General features: G+C 46.8%; 1 protein-coding gene across 13 annotated transcripts in view; it reads right to left on the bottom strand.

Annotated features, from left to right (window-relative positions):
* Positions 1–13,020, bottom strand: part of LOC135907082 (uncharacterized) — a 307,176-nt gene that overhangs the window by 244,857 nt on the left and 49,299 nt on the right. For 12 of the 13 annotated variants that reach the window (XR_011507589.1, XM_070522699.1, XM_070522700.1 and 9 more), the window contains exon 2: positions 976–1,048. The exons of the other annotated variant lie outside the window; for it this stretch is intronic. Coding sequence is in view for 8 of the 12 variants with exons in the window: in XM_070522699.1 (XP_070378800.1) it covers positions 976–1,033 (58 nt within the window). In the remaining 4 variants the exon portion in view is untranslated. The remainder of the gene's footprint in view (positions 1–975; positions 1,049–13,020) is intronic. 13 annotated transcript variants of the gene reach the window in all.

Below are 13,020 nucleotides of genomic sequence, written 5' to 3'. Positions count from 1 at the left end.
CTTCTTTTAATTGTCAACATCTGGATTGCTTTGGCATGTGATTGCACGCGCGAGGCGATTTGTAAAGTACTTTCCGGAAGACAAGCTGCACCAGTGATTACACCGGAACCTTTAACGAATCATGCATAAATGTCGACGCTCTTGACCCGCAGACCACATTTTCGACGATTGCTGACTATGCTACATGTCTCTCTCAAATTCTTTGTCTGAATATATCGCGAAAGGAAAACACGTAATGAGCTGCAATAAAATTTCGCATTAGGGGTACCGTTACCGTCGGTGATTCTCCTTTTCACATTGATACTAATCCTGAGCACAGTACTGTTCCGTACACTGCTGTCACCTAATTTTCTTGTATGAATAAATTCTCACTAAGGAAACTGACAAGTAGGTACGTTAAATTAACTCGCGATCTTATTCAATGTTAACTGGTGTTTTTTTCACATATGGTAGACCATTATTTATGTTGTGGTAATGGGTGTTCATGTCCCTATAAATATTATGGTAATGTTTAGCGATGCAATGTCTAGCGTCAGAGGTTTGTTCAACTTCGCCACTTCCTAATATGGATGGTGTACAATTAAGTGCTCACAGCCTTTCAGTTCATCTGGCCCTGCCTACTGTGAGCAGTTATAGCATCGCTGTTTTGGCCAAACTCCCTCACAGAACGATTTCTCGCCTTCCCACTCTACAACCTCGGACCTATAAAAGAGCATACTTCGGTGCTAGTTAATGAAATGATTGCAGCACGGTACTGTGAAATAACACTCTGACACAACAGATGGAGGCGACATTGGATCAGCGCTCGTCCAGCGTCGTCTTCGTCCTTTTTTTTATCTGAGTGTTTTGTTTCACATTAGCGCGGTGCAATGGTAAAACAGAGAGCTTGTTCTGTATTTGAACGTTCTGTGTACTGCAGATTCATTTGGTGCGCAGAAATTAAATCACTATGTACTTGACAGAAAGTTTACTTACTGCAGGCAATGATCACCGCAAATGTGACAAAGGATTGAAGTAGCACGCTGTTTTCCATGTGTCCCACGTATCGCTAGAATAGCAAACGTTCAAATAAACATTCTTATTATGTCCCGCATGCAAAGCTGTCCTCAGTTTTAAACATGATTACAAATCTCTGATCACTCTCGCCGGCACATTGCTCTAGCTTTATAGTGCGGCACCTTATTCGTAGCAAAAAAGAAAAAGCGGCCGACGTAGACAACGCGGCATGGTAACTTCACAACCCGACGTCTCCCTCTGGAGTGCACCGTTAAAATCCTCTCCAAATACTGACGCGTATATTCTATGCAGATGGAAACGACGATGGGTGTATTAACGAACTCCATCGAGTGAGTCGCTGAGATTGGCCGGGGACGAAGAAAACGTGTCTCGTTCTGTTTGTTTTTGAAGAGATTGTCCTGTTGTTCTTGAAGAACAACTCCCTGTCTTCTGTCCGCGCTGTACCGCGACACTGGTGGAGGTACTGGGTACTCCGGAGTCCTTCTGGCAATCGTTTGTCTAGCCCGGACGCATTGTAACCTGCTACAATACCCGCGCATCGCTTTAGCCCCCCACGGCTGGGGCTTGCCCCGGAGTTCTCCGCTCTTCAACCACCTCGCTCCAGCAGCTGCACACAACTCGCTACGGCAGAAACCAGCTCACCCGAAACACCCCAAAGCAGCCGGTTTCCCAGTCGACAAGTAACCGTTCTACATCCGCTAGTTCTCGACCGCTGTCGCGGGGCAGTCTTCGAAGGCATCGAAGACTGGCTTGATAAGTATGCACGCGCCGCACAGATTAATCAGTGGACTCAGCCCCAAAAGCTCTTCCACGTCTATTTCGCCCTTTATGGCAGTGGCCGTACTTAGTTCGAGAACCGCGAAGCTAACCTAACGACAGGGAATGACTTTTGGCGGAAGATCACGGATACGTTTGCGAGTAACGACCAACGCGACGACGCCCAGCAGATGGTGGAGCTACGGTTGCAACAACCTAATGATTCGGTCACAATGTTTCCCGAGGACATGACCTTCCTCTTTCGTAGAGCCGACCAGAACATGACCGAAGATAGGAAGTTGTGCTACCTCATGCGAGGTGTAAAATAGCAGTTGTTCGCGGGGCTTGTGCGGCATCCAGCAGTCACTGTCGCTGACTTTATCAAGGAGGCTACGGCTATTGAACGGGCCTTTCATCAACGATGCCGGCTGTACGATCGACTCTTCACCAGCACTACAATCAATGCCGCCGCAGTGACTTCCGAGTATCAAAACCTGTTTCGTGGATTGATGAGAGAGCTCATCAAAGAGGAGTTTCAAAAGATTCTGACACCGACGCTGGATAGACCCGTAACATCAACCGCCAAAGTAGCACTCGACGAAATCAGGCAGGCGTTCCCGGCAGCCGATCTTCAAGACCACCAGCGTCCCGTGAGTTACGCCGCCGCTGTCTGATGTCCACTAGTGATTACAACCACACCGCCATACCACCAGCCTCCGACAGCAGCTCCTTGGCGGCCGCCGCTAAAGAAGTCTTCGAGCCGTTATGCCGCTGCAGTCTTACCGCAGGCCTTCGTTCGGCGCGCCTTGGTCAACACCGCAAAACGACACTACGGGACGGCCACAATTCCGGAGAACCGACGTATGGCGCACAGTCTATAAGCGTCCACTCTGTTTTCACTGCGGAGCTGCCGGCCATATTCCGCGTCATTGCTGGCATCGCGGCACATCGCTTCGACCTCTTCGTTCATGGTCCTATGGTCGACGCGCAAATGACAACTCCATGCTACGCCGCGATGACGCTGCTTTCCAGGGACCTCCAATAGCGCACCCTAGTGACGAATCCGTGCCCAATAATCGGTCTGATTTCGGCCGTCGGTCGCACTCTCCAACCCCTCCAAGTCAGATGGCTTCACCTACTGGACGTAGTTTTGCTGACCTCCGAGGACAAATGTCCCCAGCCCACGTCACGGAAATTCAAGGCGGCGGCCTCTGGGGGTAAGTTTGTAAGGCTGCCGCAAGACAATAAAAAGCCCCCGCACTCTCGCTGCAGAACGCTGTGAAGCCGATAAACACAGACACCGAAGGCATTGTGAGCGCGGACATTGATGTTTTCGTGGATGGGCAGCTGGTGACAGCGTTAGTCGACACTGGTGCTGACTTTTCTATAATGCTTCAGGAACTCGTTCTACACTTGAACAATGTACAGATGTCATGGGTTGGACCTCATATAAGGATGGCATGCGGTCAATCACTGATGCCCACTGGAAGGTGTACAATAAGAATTAACGACGGGGATTATTCTTTCATTTTCGCTTTCATCGTTCTTCCTGTGTGCTGGGAAGATTTAATTATTGAATTGGATTTCCTAAAAGAATGTGGAGCGGTAATTACCATCCCGAACCACATGGCTGCGTTTTATGAGAGACCTGGTTTAGCCAATTGCTTATCGCCGCAACAAAGCTCCTTTCGTCTAACAGAATACGGCGTCGCCATCCCACCTCGATCATGTACCCTTGTTTCCGTAGCATGTGAGCTACCGTTCAATTGCGAAGGAGTTGCCGACCAAATAACCACGTTGTTGTTTACTCACGGTATCTTGGCCACACGACGAGGTCACGTCGTCAGCCATGCAGTTGTCCGCCCGGATTCTGAAAGAATTCCTGGTGTCACATAGTTCCCATACCATCGTACAAAAAGGCCGTCAGGCGCTTGCTCGGCCTTTGTGCCTCTTACCGGCGGGTTATTGCAGACTTTGCGTGCATTGCGTCACCGTTAACTCGCCTCACGAGAGCCGACGTTGCTTTTGCATGGGGCGACGAAGAGCAAGGTGCATTCAACGACTTGCGGCAACGCCTGCAGACGCCTCCAGTGCTTGCTCACTTTGATGAGACCGCTCCTACATTGCTCCACACTGATGGCTTGGGAGCTGTTCTTGTGCAGCGGCAAGAGGACACAGAAAGAGTGCTTGCCTATGCAAGTAGAACACTCTCACGTACAGAGGCTAATTACTCCACAACTGAGAAAGAATGCCTCGTCGTGGTATGGGCGAATGTGAAATTTCGCCCATATTTGTACGGCCGCCACTTCACAGTTCTCAGCGAACACCATTCACTATTTTGGTTGACAAGCCTTAAAGATCCTTTTGGACGACTGGTGCGTTGGAGCCTAAGGCCACAAGAGTTTGACATGACTGTTTTATACGAAATCGGAGAAATGACATATGGATGTACGGCCGGGCAAAAGCGCCTGCGCGCCAGATGAGGGACCAATAGGGTGAGTTGCTGGCGGCTGGTTGCCGCACTCGCCGAGTGGGGGCGCGTCGACCCAACATTACCTCTTCTTAGTTGGCCCCCCGCCTCCAGCCGGTAAAAATAAACAGACAAACCGCACGTGTTTTGGAGGTACCGCGAACATTCACCGGACATCAGTGTACTCATTCGTTGCTGCCAAGTTCTACCAAGTGAGTATCGTTGTTTTGGGACTTAATTTATATGGTTTCCTCAATCGATTGCTGATTGCGTTGTTAAACTTTTTCAGGCTGGTTCGTGTTAAATTGGTTCACGTGGACTGATCGACCTCCAAATGATGCACTGCGGCGTGCCCTTTTGCCACTCGTGCACTGGGAAATACCCAGGCGTGTCATTTGATCAGTTTCTCTCAGTTTTGATCAGGTTCTGATCAGTTTTGATCAGATTGGGCACGACAGCACTCAAGGAATGCAGCCACCTAATAATCCGTTTGTCTTCATTCTTCAGCTCGTTCTCGGACTGCTGCTTCACGCCAGTCCGGGCCTTCAACCATCAGCAATGACCGGGAGAGCAAAGATCTTCAATGTGACCAGCTGCCACGTGCCGGATGTCACTCTGATAAAGTCATGGGATTCTGTGCTGCACCGTTCGTCGGGAACCTGCGCAGATCGCTGGGGGCACAATGAGTGCTCAGCGCCACCCCACAGCCCGCCTATAAATGCCATTCACACGGAAGCCGGGCTCATTGGGCACGACAGCACTCAAGGAATGCAGCCACCTAATAATCCGTTTGTCTTCATTCTTCAGCTCGTTCTCGGACTGCTGCTTCACGCCAGTCCGGGCCTTCAACCATCAGCAATGACCGGGAGAGCAAAGATCTTCAATGTGACCAGCTGCCACGTGCCGGATGTCACTCTGATAAAGTCATGGGATTCTGTGCTGCACCGTTCGTCGGGAACCTGCGCAGATCGCTGGGGGCACAATGAGTGCTCAGCGCCACCCCACAGCCCGCCTATAAATGCCATTCACACGGAAGCCGGGCTCATTGGGCACGACAGCACTCAAGGAATGCAGCCACCTAATAATCCGTTTGTCTTCATTCTTCAGGTGAGAAAGCGATACAGAAAATGTATCCGCTCTAGTGACCCATTCTTGTTAGTGCTGCCGTGCCCAAGGCTGTGTGGTATCGTGTTTGAACATGTGCTTATGCTAAAGCTTCTATTACTTGGCGGAGATATAGAAACTAATCCCGGCCCGGAAATAAGCCAACAATTAAAGGAAATAGCCGCAGATATTAAAGACATTAAGGAAAATCGTCTAACTGAAATCGATAAGAAACTAAACATGTTGGCAAACCTGGAACAAAAAATCGATTCTTGTCAAGAGCAAATAGCAAGCATGAATTCGGTAATATTATCACTGCAAAATAAAATCGATGATCTAGAAAATCGTAGCAGACGCTCTAACTTGATAATATACGGACTACCAGAAGCTACTGGAGAGACTCCCTTGACACTGGAACGCACAGTGAATAAAGACGTTATTGAAGGCCCTCTGGAATTAAAAGCAGTAGCCATCGAACGCGTACATAGGATAGGGAAAGCAGAACCTAACAAGATTCGGCCTGTAATCTTCAAATTACTAGATTCTAGAGATAAGTATACAATACTGAAAAGGGGGTACAAACTTAAGGACACTCAACTCTCTATTGCAGAAGACTTTTCAAAACGCGTGCGGGATATCAGAAGAAAACTTTGGAACAGCGCGAAGGTAAACCGGCAAAATAATGAAAAGGTTTCGCTGGTTTTCGACAAACTATACATTAACAATCGCCCGTATGTTTGGAGCAACGAGCAGGATGACAAAGTGCCGCTTGAAAAAAACGATTCAGAAAGAAGGTCAGAAAATCGCCATGCCGGCAAAGCAACGAACATCACCGGAAAAGACAAAAGCGGTGTTGTAACTCGCCGAGGCGGAAAATCAGCGAACTAACACTTTTCACTGTAAATGCTAGAAGCGTCGTCAACAAACCTCAGGCACTTGAAAACTTGTTAATTGATTATGAGCCTGATGTAGCAGCATTAACAGAAACGTGGCTCACGTCCGACATTCTTGATCAAGAGTTCTCGCCGCCTAATTATTCCGTTATCCGAAAAGACCGTCCCACACGTGGTGGTGGAGTGGCATTATTAATAAAAAAATGTTTTGCGTTTTCCGTTCTGCCTGAGGTAAAAGACGCTGAGGCGGTATTTTGTAAATTGCTTTGCGAAGGTAGAAACGTTGTTTTAGGGTGTGTTTATCGGAGCCCGAACTCGGGTGACGAGTGTATCAGTGCCATTCACGACTACATGCAACGTCACGCCCATGGTTCACGCATCGCCCTTATGGGTGATTTTAATCTTTCTGACATTAATTGGAATGACATGCACTACTCGTCAGCAGCCTCGGATGCACTATTTGATCTCATGTTAACCTTCAATATTGATCAGGTTGTTTCCCGTCCAACGCGTTCAGTGGGAACCACTCAAAACATTCTTGACCTAATATTTATCAGCCATCATTTCGATATTAACCATGTACGAACTGACGTAATTCGTGGCATATCAGATCATGACGTACCAGTATGCGTGTTACCACTCGTTGGCACTACTATCCACTTTCCTGTGTCCACAGTATCCGACTTCCAAAACGCTGATGACAATAGCATACTAACATACCTTGACCACGAGTTCCAGCCTTTTTCCCAAATGGGTTCCAATGCCTCTGTTGACGTACATTCCCTTTGGCTTAGGTTCAAATCTATCGTCCTCTACTGCGTCTCGAACTACGTGCCCACTAAAACCAAACGGCCGCCAAAAAATAATCCCTGGATAACCCGAGAAGTAATTCAGGCAAAGCGCCGTCTGAAAAGATTGCGTAGAACAATAAAAATTAAAGGAGGGAACAAATCCAGGGTGCCGAAACTTCCTAATGCCATCGCGGAATTCAAGCTTGCAGCCAAACGAGCAAAAGAATATTATTTTAATGTAACGTTACCGAGCTTTCTTACTAATAATCCCGGAAGGTTCTGGAGGCACTTTCGCACCAATGATAGAGAAGCGTCAGACTTAAGCCCAGAGGAAGAAACTGCGAAAGCCAACGCATATAACATTTTTTTTCAATCAGTATTTACTACAGACAATAACATTATTCCCCCCATTCTAACGAGACAGGGCGTAAGCATTGGTGAATTAGACATTACGGACGCTGGCATACTTAATCTTCTGCTTAATCTTGACCCTAAAAAAGGCAGTGGTCCTGACAACATACCTAACGACTTTCTGAAAAGGTATGCGGAATGGTGCAGTAGATACCTCGGCATAATTTTTCGCAAATCACTGACGACTTCACAACTACCGAACGACTGGAAAATTGCAAAGGTAATACCTATCCATAAATCAGGCGACACAGCAGAAATTTCAAATTTTAGACCCATTTCATTAACTAGTACATCCCGTAAGCTTCTAGAGCACATAATCTTAAAGAACATAACGGTTTTTCTAGAGAGCATTGGCTTCTTGTCTCCCTACCAACATGGTTTTCGCAGTGGTTTATCAACAGTAACCCAACTAACAGAACTAGTCCACGATCTTGCATATACTATCAATCACCGCGGCCAGACTGACATGATTTTACTTGATCTATCTAAGGCATTTGATTGTGTGTGCCATAACAAATTAATCGCTAAAGTTGAAAGTGTTGTTGGGAAAGGGCTCCTTTCAGCCTGGATAAAAGAATTTCTAGCCAATCGTTCACAATTTGTAACCTACGGAAAAATGCTATCTAACACTGTCACCGTTACTTCCGGAGTTCCCCAAGGCTCAGTCCTTGGGCCATTACTCTTCCTAATTTATATTAATGACATCACAGCTAACATTGGTTGTAATATAAAACTGTTCGCCGATGACTGCGTCATCTATAGGGAAATCACTAATTATAACGATAACATCGCACTTAATACATCCCTCAACACTCTAGCTACTTGGTGCTCTAATTGGCAGATGTCAATTAACGTAAAAAAGTCTGTCGTCATGACCGTAACAAGGAAAACAAGACCATCTAACTTTACATATGAGATTAACGGCATACCACTAACTAAAGTTGAACAACATAAATACCTGGGAGTTACATTAACCTCAGACCTCAGGTGGGATAAACACATTTCGAATATCACGGCAGGAGCATTACGCAAATTATTCTTCCTCAAAAGAAGCCTTGCGCTCTCTACAACATCAACTAAGCTACTGGCCTACACAACGTTCGTTAGGCCGGTTCTCGAATATGCAAACACAGTCTGGTTTCCTCATACAACAACTAACATAACAAAATTAGAGGCAGTACAAAGAAAGGCTATAAGGTTCATTCACAATAAATATAAACGCACTGACTCACCGACTAATCTTCTAACGCAGTCTGGATTGCAAATGCTATCTACCAGGGCAAAACACGCTCGCCTGAAGTTCTTGTTTCAGCTTCTAAAAAATAACTATAAGATAGATGCGTCCAGGTACATTTCATTTTCTGAGGCTCGAAAAACACGTAACAAACATGCGCACACTTTAACAGAATACACATGCAACACTGACACGTTTAAGTATTCATTCTTCCCCCTTACAATTGCTGAATGGAACCGCCTTGATCCTACTATAACCGCCATCGAATCGTTGTCCGAATTTACTTCACAAGTGGAAGCTGCAGTGCGTAAATAAAACAGTTTATCATCGCACGGGTCATCGTCACAAATTTTGCATTGTGTTGCCTTTGACTTCCCACTTTTCTTTTTCCATTTTGGTTTGATTGTCGTTATGTGGACATATGGTACACTGTGTTCCCAAAATAAATTGTCATTACTGTACCTACTGCTAGTCCTAAGATAATTGTTGTAACTGCCATTACCTGCTGATTGCTTGCCTAGATTGTTCATTTTTTCCATTTCGTGTCTTCTCGCTCTCAAAGTGTATGTTTTAAGCGCATCCCTTCACACAATTTAAATATTCTTCACGCGTTAAGTGTTATCTTTCAGTTCGCTCCTATTTTTTGTATAACTAATTACTTACGTGTTCTTAACTGCCAGTATCATGTTAATTACCTGTCATGTGCAAACTTGCATTTTTTGTTTCCAAACTCAGCTTCTTTCTTATATTACCATACTTGTGCAATTGCTTTTCTTTTTTCTTCCTTTTTTTCAATTATTGTTCTGCCTTAATGCGTATTCATCTACATGACTGTATCGCCCAACTGCCACGCTCTCAAATGAGAGTAGCAGTATTGTAAATAAATAAAAAATAAATAAATGACGGGGAGTTGCGCGCTATACGGCAAAAAACATTGCAACGAAGGATTTAACTATCAACGATAAGTCGCCGTCTACGGTCGTGTGTATAGCCAGCACTTGATTTCGACCGACTACGCTACAGAGTGCCGCGTCACGCAATTTTTGCCTGGCGCTGTCCCCACGATTTTCGAAGGCTATTCGTTCTGCCAGGCACTTCCCACAAAAAAGCCTCGCAAAGGCCCTGCTGCTCGGACTGTTCCTGCTCCGAAACAAACCAAGCGGAAAGCTGAGTTGCTTGAATCGCTGCCTGTGGAACGCAACCTGTCGGACTGCCTCTATGAACACACTAAAAGCATCAGTACGCAAACTACAAAGAACAATGGCCAGAGAGCAAGCAGATACCTCTGTGTGATCTCAAAGCTTCGCTCTCAAGTTTCATATCACCGTATCGCCGTTCCAAGGGCCAGAAGCTACTGGAAAAGCTCGCGACGGAAGATTAACGCACCGTTTTTTATCACAAAAGCAAACACCATGCTTCGGTCGAGAGAATCGTGGCAGACTCACAGAATACAGTCAAAAAGGCCGTATTCCAGCTCAACCAAATAGAGCGATACGGAAAGCAACATCTGACGTATCCTGAGGCGGTTATTCGAGAATACATCATATGGCGATTTCTGTCACTGAAGGCTTATGATTAAGCTTAAACGTCAAGGCTCCGGATTTTCCCAGCAAAATGCACCCTCCAGAAATACATGGGCCCAAGTCCGACTACGTCCGGAATGAGTGCTGTGATGCGAGCAAAACTGGCTCACGAGGCTTCGCTCCTGAGCACCAAGCAGCATATGTCCTCAATAATTATTGATGAAGCCAGAATTAAGCCTAAACGCATGGAAAGGGGCTCTCGTGTTCGGTCTTAAGGACAGACCCGACAGCAGAACATCGAAAACACTGGGAATTTTAGCGAACAGGGTTTTGTGCTTTCTTCTGTGCGGCCCTAACAGCCAATATAAGATACCCTGCTCTTAGTATTTCACTAAGCAGCTAAGTGCAAAAGACTTTTCCAATGAAAGAAGGAAGTGATTGCCGCAGTCGAGTCGTGTGGATTCGTTATCGTTCGAATTGTGAGCGACAACTACTCAGCGAACACGACGATGTTCAAGCACATGGACAATGGCTCCTTGCGTACGCTTGTGACGTATCCGCATCACCCCGAGCGGGTCATCTTGCTTGACTTTGACCCGTGTCATCTGATAAAAAATATCCGAAGTCCGACATTCCACAGGTGAGTGGAAACTCCTACACCACCTCAGTTCTACATGGTACGTACATGCGTCTATGTTTTATGCCACCTCGATCACTCTCGGGCTGATACATGTTAGGAAGGGCGCATAAACGTGACAAGTTGCAGGGCGCTGAAAAATCTCGTTAATACCGAATTTTCCACCCACCCTGTTCATCCTGTGCATTACCTGGAACTTTCGTCCCTGTCTCCTTTATTCCTATTTCAACCCCGATTTCGGTGGTTTGGTGACATCTGGCCTTCAACGCGACTCAGCTATGACCTGGGCTAGGGCGTGTGGAAACCCTGCATTATGGAAACGTTCTACCTGGGAGGAGAAACTAGCTTGGACCTTATGGTGACATGACTTGGCAAGAGATTACCTCAAACATGAAACCGCAATGCCCCTCTTGACCAGCTTGAGTGACATGAATCAAACGGCAGGAGCGCATTGTGAACGAAGCGAGTATGACCAACATAAGCCGCCGAGTCGCTGTTGAAGGCCATATGCTACCAAACCGCCGACATTAGAGCTGAAATAGAAGAAAAGTGAGGGAGTCGAATGTTCCAGGTAATACCATATGTCCATAAGGTTTCTCATGGGAAGAAGAGGGGGCCTGGAAAATTCGGTCTTGATGTCATTTTTTTTCAGCTTACTGCAAGATGTCGCGTTTATGCGGCCGTTTTAATGTATATCAGCCCGAGTGTGATCGAGGAGGCATAAAACACAGACGCATGTATGTATCATGTAGAACTGAGGTGGTGCACGAGTTTGCGCTGACCAGTGGACTGTTCGATTTGGGACAAAGCGGCAGATGTAATAATACGCGCTTAATCGACCACTCTAACTCATGAAAAGATGGCAGCGGAAAGCACGCGCCAGTTTATTGCAGGTCATGTGTGAAGAAGTGCAAGCCGATTTTCACAAAATGAAGGTGCTAGGGCGTGCAAAGGAACAAAGGTCACGTGAAATCTTGGAAGCTTCTATGATAGCACGAGATAGCCCAGATACGTGCCTCAGACAACCGTCAATGTACTTTTCGAAAAAGAGCTCGACTTTCCCAGCGAAGCTGCTACGGGTTGGGTTCGCCACTATCATGTCCGCATGTAGAAAAAGTCCGCGTGTAGATAAAAAAAAACGTACGCAGCTTGCACTAGTGGTGCAAGCAGCTTCTAGTGAACAGGGGAGCTTGTGATCACCTAGCTTTTGCAATACCGGCCCATTCAAAGCCATCAATACCGGGCCGACCCGCGGCGGAGGTGAAGCAGAGGTTAAGCACTCCCTATACGTGGGCTGATTCCGAAGGTTGTGCAATGTCAATGCAGGCCGACCTGCGGTGGAGGTGCAGTTCGCCATTAAGGGGCCACATAACAGCTTCGCTGGTCACGCTTCTTCACAGAATGAAAGGACACTGAATTTTCAGTGTAGATAGGGACTTGGCGAGGGAGTGTTCTATGGTCACGTGGTTACGATTGGGCTTGCGCATGCGCATTGTTCGAAGAAGCAGCATTGTGTGGTTTCAATAAACTCGTTAGTCTGCGTTGGTCCTCTCTTCTTCTACTTCACGATTAACAACGTTTAGGTCAAGGAAATCCCGCTAAAGGAAGCGGCAGCAATCACGCAAACTATAGGTGATACGATTTATTGCAAACTGGCACCCTGTGATCTTGACGTTGTTCACCGTGTTGCGACCGTGAAAGCTGGTATAAAGAATCTGTTTACTCGCTTCTGCTCCCGGACGAAAAAGGTCCGTTTCGTGAGCAAGGCTCCGACGGCTAAACTGTGCCTAGAAGGTAACCAATTGGCTGCAACCGCCAATAGCCCTGTCTATGTTAACGACCACGTCACACCCGAAAAAACAAGGCACTTTTTTCTCAGGCACAAAAAGACGAACAAAAAATGGCTGTGGCTTAGGTAAGGTTAAGCCCAGGATGCGAAGCATACTAGCCTTTATTTTAGTTGTTGAACCACTGTTTAGCCTGGTGAACTGCTGTTGCTTGGCTATATTTGGTTCGGCTAGACGAAGAAACAACTCATGCATTACTGCTTCGCCTTCAAGAGTGGAACGCGACAGCGTTCCCGTCGACCCGCCAAGGGGTGTAAGACAATGGGCTACAGGGAAGCGACTACGCGCCCCGCATTGGACGCGGTGAGCGTCGAGCAAAGCAGCGTTCGGCGAGGCA

This window comes from Dermacentor albipictus, chromosome 7 (genome assembly GCF_038994185.2).
Source record: "Dermacentor albipictus isolate Rhodes 1998 colony chromosome 7, USDA_Dalb.pri_finalv2, whole genome shotgun sequence".
Lineage (NCBI taxonomy): Eukaryota > Metazoa > Arthropoda > Arachnida > Ixodida > Ixodidae > Dermacentor > Dermacentor albipictus.
This window is presented reverse-complemented; position numbering and strand designations above follow the sequence as displayed.